The sequence below is a fragment of the Littorina saxatilis genome, linkage group LG12, assembly GCF_037325665.1.
Source record: "Littorina saxatilis isolate snail1 linkage group LG12, US_GU_Lsax_2.0, whole genome shotgun sequence".
Classification (NCBI taxonomy): Eukaryota; Metazoa; Mollusca; class Gastropoda; order Littorinimorpha; family Littorinidae; genus Littorina; species Littorina saxatilis.
In genome coordinates, this window is record NC_090256.1 from 2,054,085 (window position 1) to 2,071,184 (window position 17,100).

At 40.2% G+C, this 17,100-nt stretch overlaps 1 protein-coding gene across 1 annotated transcript in view; it reads right to left on the reverse strand.

The window, feature by feature from the left end:
- LOC138981036 (uncharacterized) overlaps nucleotides 1-15,430 on the reverse strand; it is a 41,837-nt gene extending 26,407 nt beyond the window's left edge. Inside the window, exons 1-3 of the mRNA XM_070353835.1 lie at nucleotides 15,306-15,430; nucleotides 8,161-8,269; nucleotides 1,507-1,623 (exon numbers count right to left, since the gene is read on the reverse strand). Of these exons, the coding sequence (XP_070209936.1) occupies nucleotides 1,507-1,623; nucleotides 8,161-8,224 (181 nt within the window). The 5' untranslated portion in view covers nucleotides 8,225-8,269; nucleotides 15,306-15,430. The remainder of the gene's footprint in view (nucleotides 1-1,506; nucleotides 1,624-8,160; nucleotides 8,270-15,305) is intronic.
- Nucleotides 15,431-17,100: the final 1,670 nt, after the last annotated feature.

The window sequence follows — 17,100 nt, forward strand, 5'->3', positions numbered from 1 at the left end:
TGTACCCACAAAGTGTAGCTTCTCAACCCGTGAGCTATCGAGGATTCATGCTTGGTTGCTGGGTAAGTTACCGAAAAATAACTAGCCCTTGCAGTTTACAGACGTAAAGAAGCAGAGGGGGGAATAATTAGTCAAAACTTGACTTACATAAATGTAAAAAAATATAACTGCTTATACCCAGGGAAAGTCAAAATCAACATATTCATTTGCAATTTGCCTCAGAAAACAAATGTCTGTCTAATCGCATAATGTATACATGTGGCATGAGACCTTCCTTGTCGCTCCTCCACATTTGACTACTAAAGAAAGTGACATGTTTCCAAAACCGCAATGGCACGACATTTTGGTCCAAAAACATATTAATAATAATACGAGAATTTATAACGCGCACATATCTCACCACAAGGCGACTCGAGGCGCACTCACACACATTCTTTCGCATTAACAACTCAAGCACACTCAAATACAATTACGCATAAATTACATGAAGATGACAAGGCAACAACACAAACAGAGACACGGCAATATTCTGGGTTGTCAGCATGTGTAGGTACTTTGAACAGCATAGAATCATTGTGCGAAGTATTGTTGTCATCGTCAACCGCTTTCTTTGATAAAGTGATCATTTTCAAAATGTTTTATTAACATTTGACACCATTTAAATAACTTTTGACGCTGTTTTTTCAAGTACCGTCAATGGGAACTATTCATCTTCGAAACTAATAATTGTTCAATCTTCTTACTTTAAAACAAAATTACACCAGAAATGATGTCTCTACCTAATAACAGAGAGATTTTCTATGATTTGGTTTAGGAATAATTTTAGATGTTCTGTTAAAGTACACAAATATTTATTTTGTGCCTGTGATATCTACCAAAGGAACAAAATCTGTTCACAAATATGAAGAGTTTGCTCTGTTACTAGATGTAGGGGCCTTTTCAGAGTGCAAGAAAACACACTTCAAAGTTCTATCTTTATTATTCTGGAAGATGAATGTGTCTCATAGCCTAAATGTTTTACCCCAAAATGTCGCATAAAACGTCAATTCTGACCAATAAGTCCTTCAAATATTACTTTAGAGGACAAAAAAACGTTGTACTGATTTTTGTTTTTATCGAGGACCTTTGAAAAAAAGTGGAAAGCTTTCCCAAGAAACAGAACTTAATTTCTGTGCCCTTAGGATTTCGCGAAGTCCTTTTACCGAAACAAGTACAGTGCTAAAGCTTGGTGCGGGCAGCTTCGCGGAGTATACTTCGCGCAGTCGATTTCGCCCAGTTAAGAACAGGCTTTAGGCACACGGTTGTAAAAGTGTGGACAACAGTCCATATATGCAGTACGTACATGGCCTTGATTGACAGAGAGCCAACTTGTACGTGAAGCACGTGCATGCACGGGCATCTGTTCACATCGAGACAGAGAGACAATGATGATGGCACCCAGTTAAAGCAGACCAAGCACACACACACATACACAAAACACATACACACTCACAACACATTCAATACCTGGCTTTGGGCACACCGTCGTATAATCTGAACAACAATCAATTGCCGAAGTACAAGCCTCATCACATTGACAGGGAGCATACGGGTCGTATGTGAAGCACCTGCCTGTACAGGTACCTGTTCACACCGAGACAGAGGGACAATGCAGATGGCAGGCAATTAAAGCAGAGCAAGTGTCAATGTCATTTCTCTATAACTCAAGATACAGAAACAAACATAAACGCGCTGAACTGAAGATACAGACACAGATATGAAAACTCTGAACTGAAGATACGGACACATTATATGAAAACTCTGAACTGAAGATACAGACACAGATATGAAAACTCTGAACTGAAGATACAGACACATATATGAAAACTCTGAACTGAAGATACGGACACATATATGAAAACTCTGAACTGAATATACAGACACAGATATGAAAACTCTGAACTGAAGATACGGACACATATGAAAACTCTGAACTGAAGATACAGACACAGATATGAACACTCTGAACTGAAGATACAGACACATATATGAAAACTCTGAACTAAAGATACAGACACATATATGAAAACTCTGAACTGAAGATACGGACACATTTGAAAACTCTGAACTGAAGATACGGACACATATATGAAAACTCTGAACTGAAGATACAATCAATCAATCAATCAATATGAAGCTTATATAGCGCGTATTCCGTGGGTACAGTTCTAAACTCTGAACTGAAGATACACGTATGAAAACTATGAACTGAAGATACAGACACATATATGAAAACTCTGAACTGAAGATACAGACACATATATGAAAACTCTGAACTAAAGATACGGACACATATATATGAAAACTCTGAACTGAAGATACGGACACAAACATAAACGCTATGAACTGAAGATACGGACACATATATGAAAACGCTGAACTGAAGATACAGACACAAATATGAAAACTCTGAACCGAAGATACAGACATAGATATGAAAATTCTAAACTGAAGATACAGACACCATAACGCTGTCCCTAAGATACAGACACAAACACTCTGACCCGAAGATATAGATACAGACACAGACACAAACACTCTGACCCGAAGATATAGATACAGACACAGACACAAACACTCTGACCCGAAGATATAGATACAGACACAGACACAAACACTCTGACCCGAAGATATAGATATAATAGAGACAAAAAAACTGAACCAAAGATACAGACACAGACACAAACACTCTGACCCGAAGATATAGATACAGACACAGACACAAACACTCTGACCCGAAGATATAGATACAGACACAGACACAAACACTCTGACCCGAAGATATAGATATAATAGAGACAAAAGAACCGAACCAAAGATACAGACACAGACACAAACACTCTGACCCGAAGATATAGATACAGACACAGACACAAACACTCTGACCCGAAGATATAGATACAGACACAGACACAAACACTCTGACCCGAAGATACAGATATAATAGAGACAAAAAAACTGAACCAAAGATACAGATACAGACACAAAATTAAAAACTCTAACCTGACGATACAGATATAGACACAACAACTATGAACTAAAGATACAGACACAGACACTACAAATATGAACTGAAGATACAGAAAATGACATGAAAACTATGACTACTAAAACTGAGAGCACATACAAAAGTATGAATACTTTGTACTGAAGACGAATACTCATACATGTATGACTACTGTGAACTGAAGAAACAGCCACATAAGCCTACATGACTACTGTGAACTGAAGAAACAGCCACATAAGCCTACATGACTACCGTGAACTTGGGACACAGACACACATTATTACCATGAACCGAAAATACAGACGTACGTATAACTACATTCAACTGAAGACACCGACAATAACACAGTGAGCTGACCAAACATGGATACCCTAAGCTTAAAACTCAGACACAGACATTAACACAGTGAGCTGACCAAAAATGGATACCCTAAGCTTAAAACACAGACATTAACATTAACACAGTGAGCTGACCAAACATGGATACCATAAGCTTAAAACACAGACACAGATATTAACACAGTGAGCTAACCAAACATGGATACCCTAAGCTTAAAACACAGACACAGACATTACCACTGCGAGCTAACCAAACATGGATACCCTAAGCTTAAAACACAGACACAGACATTAACACTGTGAGCTGACCAAACATGGATACCCTAAGCTTAAAACACAGACACAGACATTAACACAGTGAGCTGACCAAACATGGATACCTTAAGCTTAAAACACAGACACAGACATTAACACAGTGAGCTGACCAAACATGGATACCCTAAGCTTAAAACACAGACACAGACATTAACACAGTGAGCTGACCAAACATGGATACCCTAAGCTTAAAACACAGACACAGACATTAACACTGTGAGCGGACCAAACATGGATACCCTAAGCTTAAAACACAGACATTAACACAGTGAGCTAACCAAACATGGATACCCTAAGCTTAAAACACAGACACAGACATTAACACAGTGAGCTGACCAAAAATGGATACCCTAAGCTTAAAACACAGACACAGACATTAACACAGTGAGCTGACCAAACATGGATACCCTAAGCTTAAAACACAGACATTAACACAGTGAGCTGAACAAACATGGATACCCTAAGCTTAAAACACAGACACAGATATTAACACAGTGAGCTGACCAAACATGGATACCCTAAGCTTAAAACACAGACACAGACAGTAACACTGTGAGATGACCAAACATGGATACCCTAAGCTTAAAACACAGACACAGACATTAACACAGTGAGCTGACCAAACATGGACACCCTAAGCTTAAAACACAGACACAGACATTAACACAGTGAGCTGACCAAACATGGCTACCCTAAGCTTAAAACACAGACACAGACATTAACACAGTGAGCTGACCAAACATGGATACCCTAAGCTTAAAACACAGACATTAACACTGTGAGCTAACCAAACATGGATACCCTAAGCTTAAAACACAGACACAGACATTAACACTGTGAGCTGACCAAACATGGATACCCTAAGCTTAAAACACAGACACAGACATTAACACAGTGAGCTGACCAAACATGGATACCCTAAGCTTAAAACACAGACACAGACATTAACACAGTGAGCTGACCAAACATGGATACCCTAAGCTTAAAACACAGACACAGACATTAACACTGTGAGCTGACCAAACATGGATACCCTAAGCTTAAAACACAGACATTAACACAGTGAGCTGACCAAAAATGGATACCCTAAGCTTAAAACACAGACACAGACATTAACACAGTGAGCTGACCAAACATGGATACCCTAAGCTTAAAACACAGACACAGACATTAACACAGTGAGCTGACCAAACATGGATACCCTAAGCTTAAAACACAGACATTAACACAGTGAGCTGACCAAACATGGATACCCTAAGCTTAAAACACAGACACAGACATTAACACAGTGTGCTGACCAAAAATGGATACCCTAAGCTTAAAACACAGACACAGATATTAACACTGTGAGCTGACCAAACATGGATACCCTAAGCTTAAAACACAGACACAGACATTAACACAGTGAGCTGACCAAACATGGATACCCTAAGCTTAAAACACAGACACAGACATTAACACAGTGAGCTGACCAAACATGAATACCCTAAGCTTAAAACACAGACATTAACACTGTGAGCTGACCAAACATGGATACCCTAAGCTTAAAACACAGACATTAACACTGTAAGCTGACCAAACATGGATACCCTAATCTTAAAACACAGACATTAACACAGTGAGCTGACCAAACATGGATACCCTAAGCTTAAAACACAGACATTAACACTGTGAGCTGACCAAACATGGATACCCTAAGCTTAAAACACAGACACAGACATTAACACAGTGAGCTGATCAAACATGGATACCCTAAGCTTAAAACACAGACACAGACATTAACACAGTGAGCTGACCAAACATGGATACCCTAAGCTTAAAACACAGACACAGACATTAACACAGTGAGCTGACCAAACATGGATACCCTAAGCTTAAAACACAGACACAGACATTAACACAGTGAGCTGACCAAACATGGATACCCTAAGCTTAAAACACAGACACAAACACAGTGAGCTGACCAAACATGGATACCCTAAGCTTAAAACACAGACATTAACACTGTGCACGTGAGCTGACCAAACATGGATACCCTAAGCTTAAAACACAGACACAGACATTAACACTGTGAGCTGACCAAACATGGATACCCTAAGCTTAAAACACAGACACAGACATTAACACAGTGAGCTGACCAAACATGGATACCCTAATCTTAAAACACAGACACAGATATTAACACTGTAAACTGAAGACTCAGACACAAATACGAACACTCCTAACACAAGACACAGACATGAGTATTGTGAACTGAGTCAGAGGTACACATTAGAATATAACATAAACAATCGCATTGACAACACTTAATTGTCCATTAAAATGAATAAACTAAAAATGGAAAAATGTCTTCGTCACGTCTCACCTGCCGTTCAACGATTTTATAACAGAAACAGGTAATGTATACTCTTAGTGAAAGACACAGATACAGACATGACTAATCTGAGCTTACGACAAAGACAAATATGTGAATACTCTGAACTAAAGACACAAACACGGACAAGGACATATATATCTATGTTACACCCCCCCCCCCCCCCCTGCCGAGTCCTGGATAGCTTGCACATTTTCCCAAGGGTCGATTTTCAGGTATTCCCGAGTCTCTAATCACAATTATATGGTAAGTAATCAATCAACATTTTTGTTTTTTGTTATCCTGAATGCAAAAACATATAGATAAATTATGTTTGAATTAAAAACAAGCTCAGAAAGTAAAAAAGAATAAAGAAAAGCGCGCTTTCCTGTTAAGCGCAAGCGGTATTACGCTACATTGGCTATCATATGACTTCAAGCAATCAGCAAGCAAATGTTCATGTCACAGTGAATGTGTCAGCGCTTTTTTGTATCGATAGACCTAGTGTTTTTGTATCGACAGACCTAGTGTTTTTGTATCGACAGACCTAGTGTTTTTGTATCGACAGACCTAGTGTTTTTGTATCGACAGATCTAGTGTTTTTGTATCGACAGACCTAGTGTTTTTGTATCGACAGACCTAGTGTTTTTGTATCGACAGACCTAGTGTTTTTGTATCGACAGACCGAGTGTTTTTGTATCGACAGACCTAGTGTTTTTGTATCGACAGACCGAGTGTTTTTGTATCGACAGACCTAGTGTTTTTGTATCGACAGACCGAGTGTTTTTGTATCGACAGACCGAGTGTTTTTGTATCGACAGACCGAGTGTTTTTGTATCGACAGACCTAGTGTTTTTGTATCGACAGACCGAGTGTTTTTGTATCGACAGACCGAGTGTTTTTGTATCGACAGACCTAGTGTTTTTGTATCGACAGACCGAGTGTTTTTGTATCGACAGACCTAGTGTTTTTGTATCGACAGACCGAGTGTTTTTGTATCGACAGACCGAGTGTTTTTGTATCGACAGACCTAGTGTTTTTGTATCGACAGACCGAGTGTTTTCCGAGTGTTTTGGTTACAAAAATGCAGTGCGTTCAGTTTCATTCTGTGAGTTTGACAGTTTGACTAAATGTATCAATTTCGCAGTACGTACGCGACGTGTCTGAGTTTAATTTTTTTTCAACAGATAGTTTGAAATTGTTGTGTACATTTATCGTTTGAATGGCATTTCGTCACTTTTATTTAGACAATTATAAAGGTTTTTCTTTTCAATACGTTTTAGAAAGGCGACGAATCGTGATTGCAGATGAATTCATATTATTTTTGCAACCGATCTTGGAAAACTACGAATACGATGCTCTGTAACCATTGAATACGCAGCGTATCCCCCTACTCAGGCAACAAAGGGAAGGCAAAGCAAGACAAGGCAAATTTGTATTTTAAGAAACCCCATGAGGGTACATGAAAAAAAAAATACAAGAACAAGAAAGAAAGAAATACAGGCTGTTCCACCAATACATACATATTAACTCATTCAGTTGAACAAAATGCAGGCTGTTCTACCAATACATACATATTAACTCATTCAGTTGAACAAAATGCAGGCTGTTCCACCAATACATACATATTAACTCATTCAGTTGAACAAAATACAGGCTGTTCCACCAATACATACATATTAACTCATTCAGTTGAACAAAACGCAGGCTGTTCCACCAATACATACATATTAACTCATTCAGTTGAACAAAATGCAGGCTGTTCCACCAATACATACATATTAACTCATTCAGTTGAACAAAACGCAGGCTGTTCCACCAATACATACATATTAACTCATTCAGTTGAACAAAAAAAAATTGTTTTACAATATGGATTTCAAATTTCCAAAATAATCATTCTCGGGTTATGGCTAATTTCATTCATACGTAACATTTCGGGGAAAAAAAAACCCTACAACTAACTGTCTGTATCATGTGTACTTATTAACACCAGTTTAAAATTCGTTTAAAATACCTTTTACAAAGTGAATTAAACTTAACAATAGTGTTTTATTTTTTATTATGCAAAGAAGCAGGTCATGGGATAATCTGTGATAAAGACGCACCTCCTGGTCCCCTGCAGTCAGCCACGGACGACAGAACGGCCACGAGGAAGAGAAGACAGAGCATTCTGTCAAGTGAGCGCTTCCAAACTATAGACGTGAAAGAGGCCCTCTGCAAGAAGGAAAAAGCTAAGGGAACAAGAATTCACAATTCCAAGAAAGAATGTTATTATCGAAGGGAGCGTCCACAACAGGTAGAATACTACGCATAGTGCTGTACTAGACATTAACATGCTGGTGGATTTTAATTTGATACAACAGTACTTGAAATTATTCGTCCGCCATTAGGCTGGGAAAATAATGCATGAAAGTAACTTTTCTGTCTTGAAGGCCAGAAATGACACGAAATTGTGGTCAAAAAACGTATTCTGGGTTCTCAGCGTTTTTAGGTATTTTCAACATAATGTGCGAAGTATTGTAAGCATCGTAAACCTCTTTCTTGCAATGAAGCGATCTGTTTCAACATGCTTTATGAACATTTGACACCATTTTGAAAACTGTTGACGCTGTTTTCTCAGAATCGTTGTTCGAGGACCAATACCATCAGTAGGACATATTCATCTTCTAGACTAACTGTTCAATCTTCTTGCCCTTTTTGTTGGTTGTAATTTCACCAGAAATGGTGTCTTTGTCTAGTAACAGAGATACATTTTGAGAAATATCAAGGAATGATTTCAGAAATGTTGTCAAAGTGCAAAAAATTGCCTTTTTTTGTGACATTTATTTTTTGCTTATGATATCTACCCAGAAAAAATCTGTTAATAAATTTGAAGAAGTTGTTCTGTTGTGGCATCTAGGAACCTTTTTATAATATATAAAACATACTGCAAAGTTCTGTCTTAATTTTTCTGGAAGATAAATCTGTCCCCAAATCTACGTGTTTTATCGAAAACAAAGTCACATAAACGTCCATTTTGACCCATAATGTATTCAAATATCACTTTTAAGGAAAAAAACACACACTCTTTCTAAGGATGTTTATCAAGAACCTTGAATTAAAACTTGAAAAGATTGCCAGAGAAGCACAACTTAATTTCCGAGCCATCTGGATCTCTGCCCTTAAAGAATGTCGACCAATCTTTTGGCATTACATCCTTGCCTGAAATCAGTTTCAGTTGGGAGTGCACATTAATCAGAAACAGAAAGGCCTGAAGAACTAACAACAACAACAAAACAGAAAGGCCTGAAGAACTAACAACAACAACAAAACAGAAAGGCCTGAAGAACTAACAACAACAACAAAACAGAAAGGCCTGAAGAACTAACAACAACAACAAAACAGAAAGGCCTGAAGATGGTTGGTTGGTTTTTGGGGTTTAATGTCTCTTCAGCAGATGCTAGCTGCTATTCGAGACCGATGCAGTTATTTTCTTTTCCCTTCATATGGCAAGTTCTACGTTTCAGACTATTTACATTCAAATCTATCACTGTAAAAGAAGGTTCTAAAAATTAATAATTTTCACTTCTGGTACTTTAAATCTTGTAAAAAATCTTGATCTCTTTTAAAAAGTTAAAAATCTTGTCCGGGGGAACATCCCGGAGAAAGGCCTGAAGAACTAACAACAACAACAAAACAAAAACAAAAACGACACTTCCGGTTTTTACTCAATTTCAATTGAAAACAAAAAGGCCCAAATAATGAATGTTAAGAAAGTGATAAAGAGATTCCCCCGGCCGACCGACTCTGTTTCTACTGTAGAAGGACTGTAATTGCAAAGACACTTCTTTCGCTTTCTTTTCTCCCATTAAAGATATGAAGGTATACATGGTTTTGGTTATTCATTGACATGATACGTGTTCACCGAATAGCAAATATTGTCATCATTTTCACGAGTTTTCATTCACAAACACCTGGGAAATAAATCTCATGTTCCCCATGCACTAAATCGAGGTGGTAAATGGGTTTGAGCTTTCAGGTGAAACGTGGATTGTCATAGTAAAAGCCAATCAGGCTGATTGTTTGATGTGTGGAACCATCGCGGCTTTGGATTTGTGTTTCCGAGGACAACGATTGTAGGCATTCACTCTCAAAGACCCAATCAATGTTGATAATTACCGCGGCGACTCATGGTCAATTTGCAACTTATCTCTGTAATCGCAAAATCCACAACGAAAAGTCATTAACACTTAAAAAGAAAAGAAATATGCTCAACACTTACTGAACCCACACGTATGATCGCAGCCCTGTACATTTTCAGACTGGAAGAAAAGCGTCAACAAGCTACGTTTGACGTTACATACAAGGTTGACGTGTTATCTCGAGCTACTGTGACGGTGCTTTGTGGCCCGGAGTTGGATTCTAAAAATTCCTCTCCCTGTGGGTTATTGTGCATTTTTTTGTTGCACAAGCAAAATGATCTCTCTCATCTCATCTATTTGGTGTTTAACGTCGTTTTCAAACACGAAGGTTATATCGCGACGAGGGAAAGGGGGGAGATGGGAACCAAAATGATGACAAAAACGATGTTTGGTGGCTTGTCGTCAGACCAGCATTTTGTTGTTGGTCCTCGGGGAGCATATTGCCTTTTGTCTCATATTTATCAACCGCGGCCTTCGGCCTTGGTCGATAAAGATGAAACAAAAGACGATATGTGACCCTCCACCACGAAATGAGTCGCATGTCATCTTTGCATGATTTTCATATTTTTACATCTTCCTACAGAGTTTGTTATGCTCTATCCAGTGGTGAAAACCGTTTTAGAAAAGAGCGAAAACTGTTTGAGTTATAAGCCTGTGACTAAGGTGACCCTCACACTGTTACCATACACTCCCCGGACTTACATTAAGCCTAGCGCAGAACCGCGCGAGGTGACATGCGACTCATTTCGTGGTGGAGGGTCACATATGGTCCCCTTGGACCAACAAAAAAGCTGGTCTGTCAACAAGCCACCAAACATCTTATATTGTCTTCATTTTCTCGAGTTCTAAACATAACGAGTCGGGTGACCAAAACAATGCGGCAGGTTGAAAATAGCCCCTATGGAAAAGAGAATGGTAAAAGTCAAAGCCAATCATGCTGTTGATTTAATCTGTAAAACCATTGTTGTTGTTGTTGTTTTAATCCTGTTTCCGAAGACAGTGATAGTTTCAGTTTGGCCGCTGTCATTAGATGAAACGAATTGTGAAATGCTAACAGTGGTTTGGCCTCTGTCATTAGAGGAAACAAATGGTGAAATGCTACCAGTGGTTTGGCCTCTGTCATTAGATGAAACGAATGGTGAAATGCTACCAGTGGTTTGGCCTCTGTCATTAGATGAAACAAATGGTGAAATGCTAACAGTGGTTTGGCCTCTGTCATTAGATGAAACAAATGGTGAAATGCTACCAGTGGTTTGGCCTCTGTCATTAGATGAAACGAATGGTGAAGTGCTACCAGTGGTTTGGCCTCTGTCATTAGATGAAACGAATGGTGAAATGCTACCAGTGGTTTGGCCGCTGTCATTAGATGAAACGAATTGTGAAATGCTACCAGTGGTTTGGCCTCTGTCATTAGATGAAACAAATGGTGAAATGCTACCAGTGGTTTGGCCTCTGTCATTAGATGAAATAAATGGTAAAATGATACCAGTGGTTTGGCCTCGGTCATTAGATGAAACAAATGGTGAAATGCTACCAGTGGATCGAGAAATGTGTTACCCTTCCTACAAGGCGTCAGGCATCGTATTTCATGAATTTGTTCACAGGCGACTGGCCAAAACACAGACCTGTTCACATCATCAGGCGACTGGCCAAAACACAGACCTGTTGACATCATCAGGCGACTGGCCAAAACACAGACCTGTTGACATCATCAGGCGACTGGCCAAAACACAGAAGTAGTAATATCGCGCACGGACCGGACCTCGGCGCAATGCGCAATGCGCAAGGATAGGGACCAGCATAAAGTGATAGGTTAAGGTGCCTGTGTTTAAGTAGTGATAAGGAGGGATTGCGGATAAACGGTTTATTGAGTTTTATATTTTGTCATGTGATTTCATGTGCCTGTACCTGTTGCTCGGTACTAATGACCACTCCAGCTGGGGTAATGACAGGATTACTATCCGCGCTTCGCGGAGCACTCCAATAGTGCTAATAACTATCAGAGGTGTCAGGATAAGGCAATAAAAATGGTACCCCTGCTCTTCGCGGAGCCCCCCCTCTCCGATAAACCACCAGAGGTGGTCAGTGGTTAGCGAAGTTTAACAGGACGAGGTTTGGCTACCGAGGGTTGATTAGGGTTTAATGCTTAGATTAGTGCTAGACAAATGGTGTGGGGTGGGTGTAGAAGTTAGCTCGACTGGTGAGAGGGATGGGAGCTGTTGTACACATATAAAAACAGTTTTAACAAGTAGACTCAGATTGTTGGTTTTTATGTGGGTGTTATAAACATCGCAAGTACATTTTACACCGAACACGAGTTGTTCTACAGTCAGTCATACATAATGTTAGGTTAGAGACTGATCACGTCTGAGTATTGGTTGTCCACAGAGACACAAGACCTCACATGCTAGAACATGTTGGTTGGTCACAGGCTTGTGCAGGGAACCATTGGTTATACACTTGGTAAAACTGCTCTCACAGTTCAGGACGAACCACCTCTTCTAACGTTGAAGAGCTAAGCGCCATGTATTGAGAATCTGTATCCATTTCCAAAAGCTGGTAGTCGGCTCTGGACACAAACTTATCTAGAAAATCAAAATGAAACTCCAACATGCATAGTTTAGCGTACTGGTAAACAAAGTAACCAATCTGAGAGGGGAGTGACCAGTTGATTTTTTTTAACCATCTCTACTTCAGTGACAGAATCTGTTACTTCTGTTAGTTTTTGAAAACGACCATTGTTGATCAGTTTTGAGGCCTTATCAGACAAAACGTAATGAATATCACGATGGTTGGCCACGTTAGTTAAGGTTTTCCCGTAGACTGAGTTACCGAGCAGTTTGAAAGTTTCAGCTAAGATAGCTTTTGATGAGTCTTGGTCTCCTGCTCGTCTTGCGTTTGAAACGCTGTCACCAAACTGACGGAAACAGGTTTTGGGTTGATACTCTACGATCAGCGTGATGTTTTAACAACCAACCCGTGCTGCACGTACCAAAACAAGAGGGGTGTAGCTAGCAGAATTTGTTCACCGTGGTAACTCCCTACAAGTGTACGGCGTGGTTGGGATAAGAGCTTGTGTTTTTCAGCGTAGTCTTTCATAAAATCCCCGATCTGTTCTCAGCTGACAGACTCATTTTTGAAAATAGGCTGCAATTCACTGAAATGTTCTTTTAGATGATCAGGTACATAAATATCACACTATACCAACCCGAACAAAGTTTTGTTTAGCACCGCGTCTAAGACAGTTTGATCTGTGATGGTAGAAGGATGCCGGAAGGGTTTAAGTGTCGGAAAACGACCTTGTAGAAAAACCTGAATGGAGGTGTTTTGTATTTTGTCTGCGTGCCATTCACACTCCCATTTTTCGACGACAGTCACACCCACATCCTCACGCAAGTATTTGGTGATGTTGCTTGTATGCTCTCTGAGTTCAACTAGTGTTTTTCCGGTGACAGGGTTAGTCGTTTTACCGGCGGTCACAGAACAGTCATGCCCGTGGAACAAACATCCGTGAAACTGATAGCAAATTTGATTTGTGTCATCCCAACCATCAATTCTAATCTTTTTTCGACCAAGGGTCTTCTCTTTTGCGTTAAACTTATGTTGGAGATGGATCTGTTTTGAATCCATAACCCACTCCAACCATTCCCGAGCTAGCTGACCGTAGGGATCTGTTTTTTCCGCTTTAAAAGCGTTTTCTTTTCTACGAATGACAGGGTGCTCTGTGGGCATGTCTTGCATGAGTGCAGCTAAATACAGCGCATTTGCATCAAACCCCTGAACAGCCTGTACCGGTTTGTCCTGAGTACCACGAATGTGTGTTTTGTCTTTTTCGTGGTATCTGTGAAAGACAATAGACGGACCCTCGACAATGTTCTTTCGCAAAAGTGCTTGAACGTCTTTTTGTTTTTCGTTAAAAAGTGAAAAGTAGGTATCTGAAGACAACGTGTCAAACAGACACTTCAGTGTCACACCGGGGACAGAAATACCGTCTTTCAGCAAATCAACTCGCAGACTAGCGTACATACTAATCTGATGCTGCAAAGCAACCAGAAACGGTACTGTGTCTAGGTTGTTGTACCACACCAAAAAAAGCCTTCAAGTCGTCATTTTGTTTTCAGTCCACACACGCTGACAAAAAGCGTACTCTGTATCAGAAATATTTGAGTTTTTGAGCTTACTAAAAAAAGCTGCATGGGGTGGGAGTTCTCTTTCATCTAGTGTACTTAGACTAGTGACGTATTCATAGCAGAAAAAACCCTTTTCCTCTTCGACACCGAACGCCTAGAGGTACTTGGAATAACTAAAACCTGGCGCAAGAAAATTGTTGATGTCGAGAAACCGAAGTTTGTCTGTACAAAGACACATATATTGATTGTTACGTTTAACAACAAACTTGAAAGGAGGTCTTTTAGGGGTCTTCTTTTTTCCCTCTGTTCGATAGGAAAGTCAGACAAAGGCGTGACATAGAAACTGGAAGACATGATGTTGTGAACAAGATACCGAGAGTTTGGGCGTTCGAGTCTAACTTGTTCTGGATGTCATGGTCACTGATTTCACCGAGAAAAGAAAGAAAGTCCTGCTTTGACAACTCAGGCGTGGTCGTTGTAAGACAGAGTGGTTATTGACTGAGGCATGAAAGAAAGACAAGTCACCCGACTCTTTGTTTTTGAGAAGAAAGGAGTGAGAAAAATTGATTTTGAAGCGTTTGTTTTGCTCATGGAACAGATCAAGAAGCGACTCGTCCCAATCAGGGAAATCAGAACAAGGGTTCCTCTTAAAAGAAAAATGTTTGAAATAACTCAATTCCGTGACGCTCCCATAACGCCTTTTCCCTCTCCAGAAAGAATGTTTAGAAACTCAGTATTAATTGTTGTAATGTTTTGCAACATTTTAGATCCCTTTTAGATTTTATTCGACAAGAACACACTGTGCGAAATATGATTCGTTCTGTCGAAAGACTGACAAAAAAGCCATCAGCACTGAACTATTCACGTGCATCTTACACTGAGATTTTACAAATGAAACTTGTATTACCGCGTCAGGTTCGCCCTTAATTTAATACTCACAGGAGGAGAGAACTCAGGGTTGCTGGAAAGTTGGTGGCCACAGTTGAAGAGACCAACCAGGGATCTTTTTATATGGACAAGTCCTCATATCTACGTGTCATATGGTGGTTTTCTGAAGGTTTGTAGTTGAAACTGGATGATTTTGTTTATGTGTGTAAAATGTTGATTTTTTTTATTTTTGAGCTTTAGTATTTAAAAGACTGAAGTCACTTTTATAATAAAATGGTCATATTGGAAAAGTTTATAACTATGTGTCTGTATAACTCTTGAATGGTAGCGTGAGCAGTTTATGTATTGTTTGTTACTTTTACATCTGACTTTTACCTTCTTGTTTGGAAGTACTTGTGTAAACGTGTGGGCATGTGTGTGTGTGTGTGTGTGTGTGTGTGTGTGTGTGTGTGTGTGTGTGTGTGTTTGCACACATATAACCCTACCTCTTACATAGTCTATCAACAACAAAATAAAAAATTTAAAAACACCTATGTTATCTGGTGTACCTATCAAAACCTTGTACGTGTACCCGCTGTCGGCAATCAAACACCCATTACTGTCATTACTCCAGCCGCGATAAGCACCAATAAAAAGGCCGGGAATTGACCCTATGGGGGCAATTACTGCTGGGAAGCAGTAATCCTGTCATTACCCCAGCTGGAGTGGTCATTAGTACCGAGCAACAGGTACAGGCACATGAAATCACATGACAAAATATAAAACTCAATAAACCGTTTATCCGCAATATCTCCCTATCACTACTTAAACACAGGCACCTTAACCTATAACTTTATGCTGGTCCCTACCCTTGCGCATTGCGCAAAAAAAAAAGGTCCGGTCCGTGCGCTTCCTTACTACTCCTGTTGACATCATCAGGCGACTGGCCAAAACACAGACCTGTTGACATCATCAGGCGACTGGCCAAAACACAGACCTGTTGACATCATCAGGCGACTGGCCAAAACACAGACCTGTTGACATCATTAGGCGACTGGCCAAAACACAGACCTGTTGACATCATCAGGCGACTGGCCAAAACACAGACCTGTTGACATCATCAGGCGACTGGCCAAAACACAGACCTGTTGACATCATTAGGCGACTGGCCAAAACACAGACCTGTTGACATCATTAGGCGACTGGCCAAAACACAGACCTGTTGACATCATCAGGCGACTGGCCAAAACACAGACCTGTTGACATCATCAGGCGACTGGCCAAAACACAGACCTGTTGACATCATCAGGCGACTGGCCAAAACACAGACCTGTTGACATCATTAGGCGACTGGCCAAAACACAGACCTGTTGACATCATCAGGCGACTGGCCAAAACACAGACCTGTTGACATCATCAGGCGACTGGCCAAAACACAGACCTGTTGACATCATCAGGCGACTGGCCAAAACACAGACCTGTTGACATCATCAGGCGACTGGCCAAAACACAGACCTGTTGACATCATCAGGCGACTGGCCAAAACACAGACCTGTTGACATCATCAGGCGACTGGCCAAAACACAGACCTGTTGACATCATCAGGCGACTGGCCAAAACACAGACCTGTTGACATCATCAGGCGACTGGCCAAAACACAGACCTGTTGACATCATCAGGCGACTGGCCAAAACACAGACCTGTTGACATCATCAGGCGACTGGCCAAAACACAGACCTGTTGACATCATTAGGCGACTGGCCAAAACACAGACCTGTTGACATCATCAGGCGACTGGCCAAAACACAGACCTGTTGACATGTGTGTTATTCTCCAGAGCTGTACGACAGTGGAGATCATGTTACCA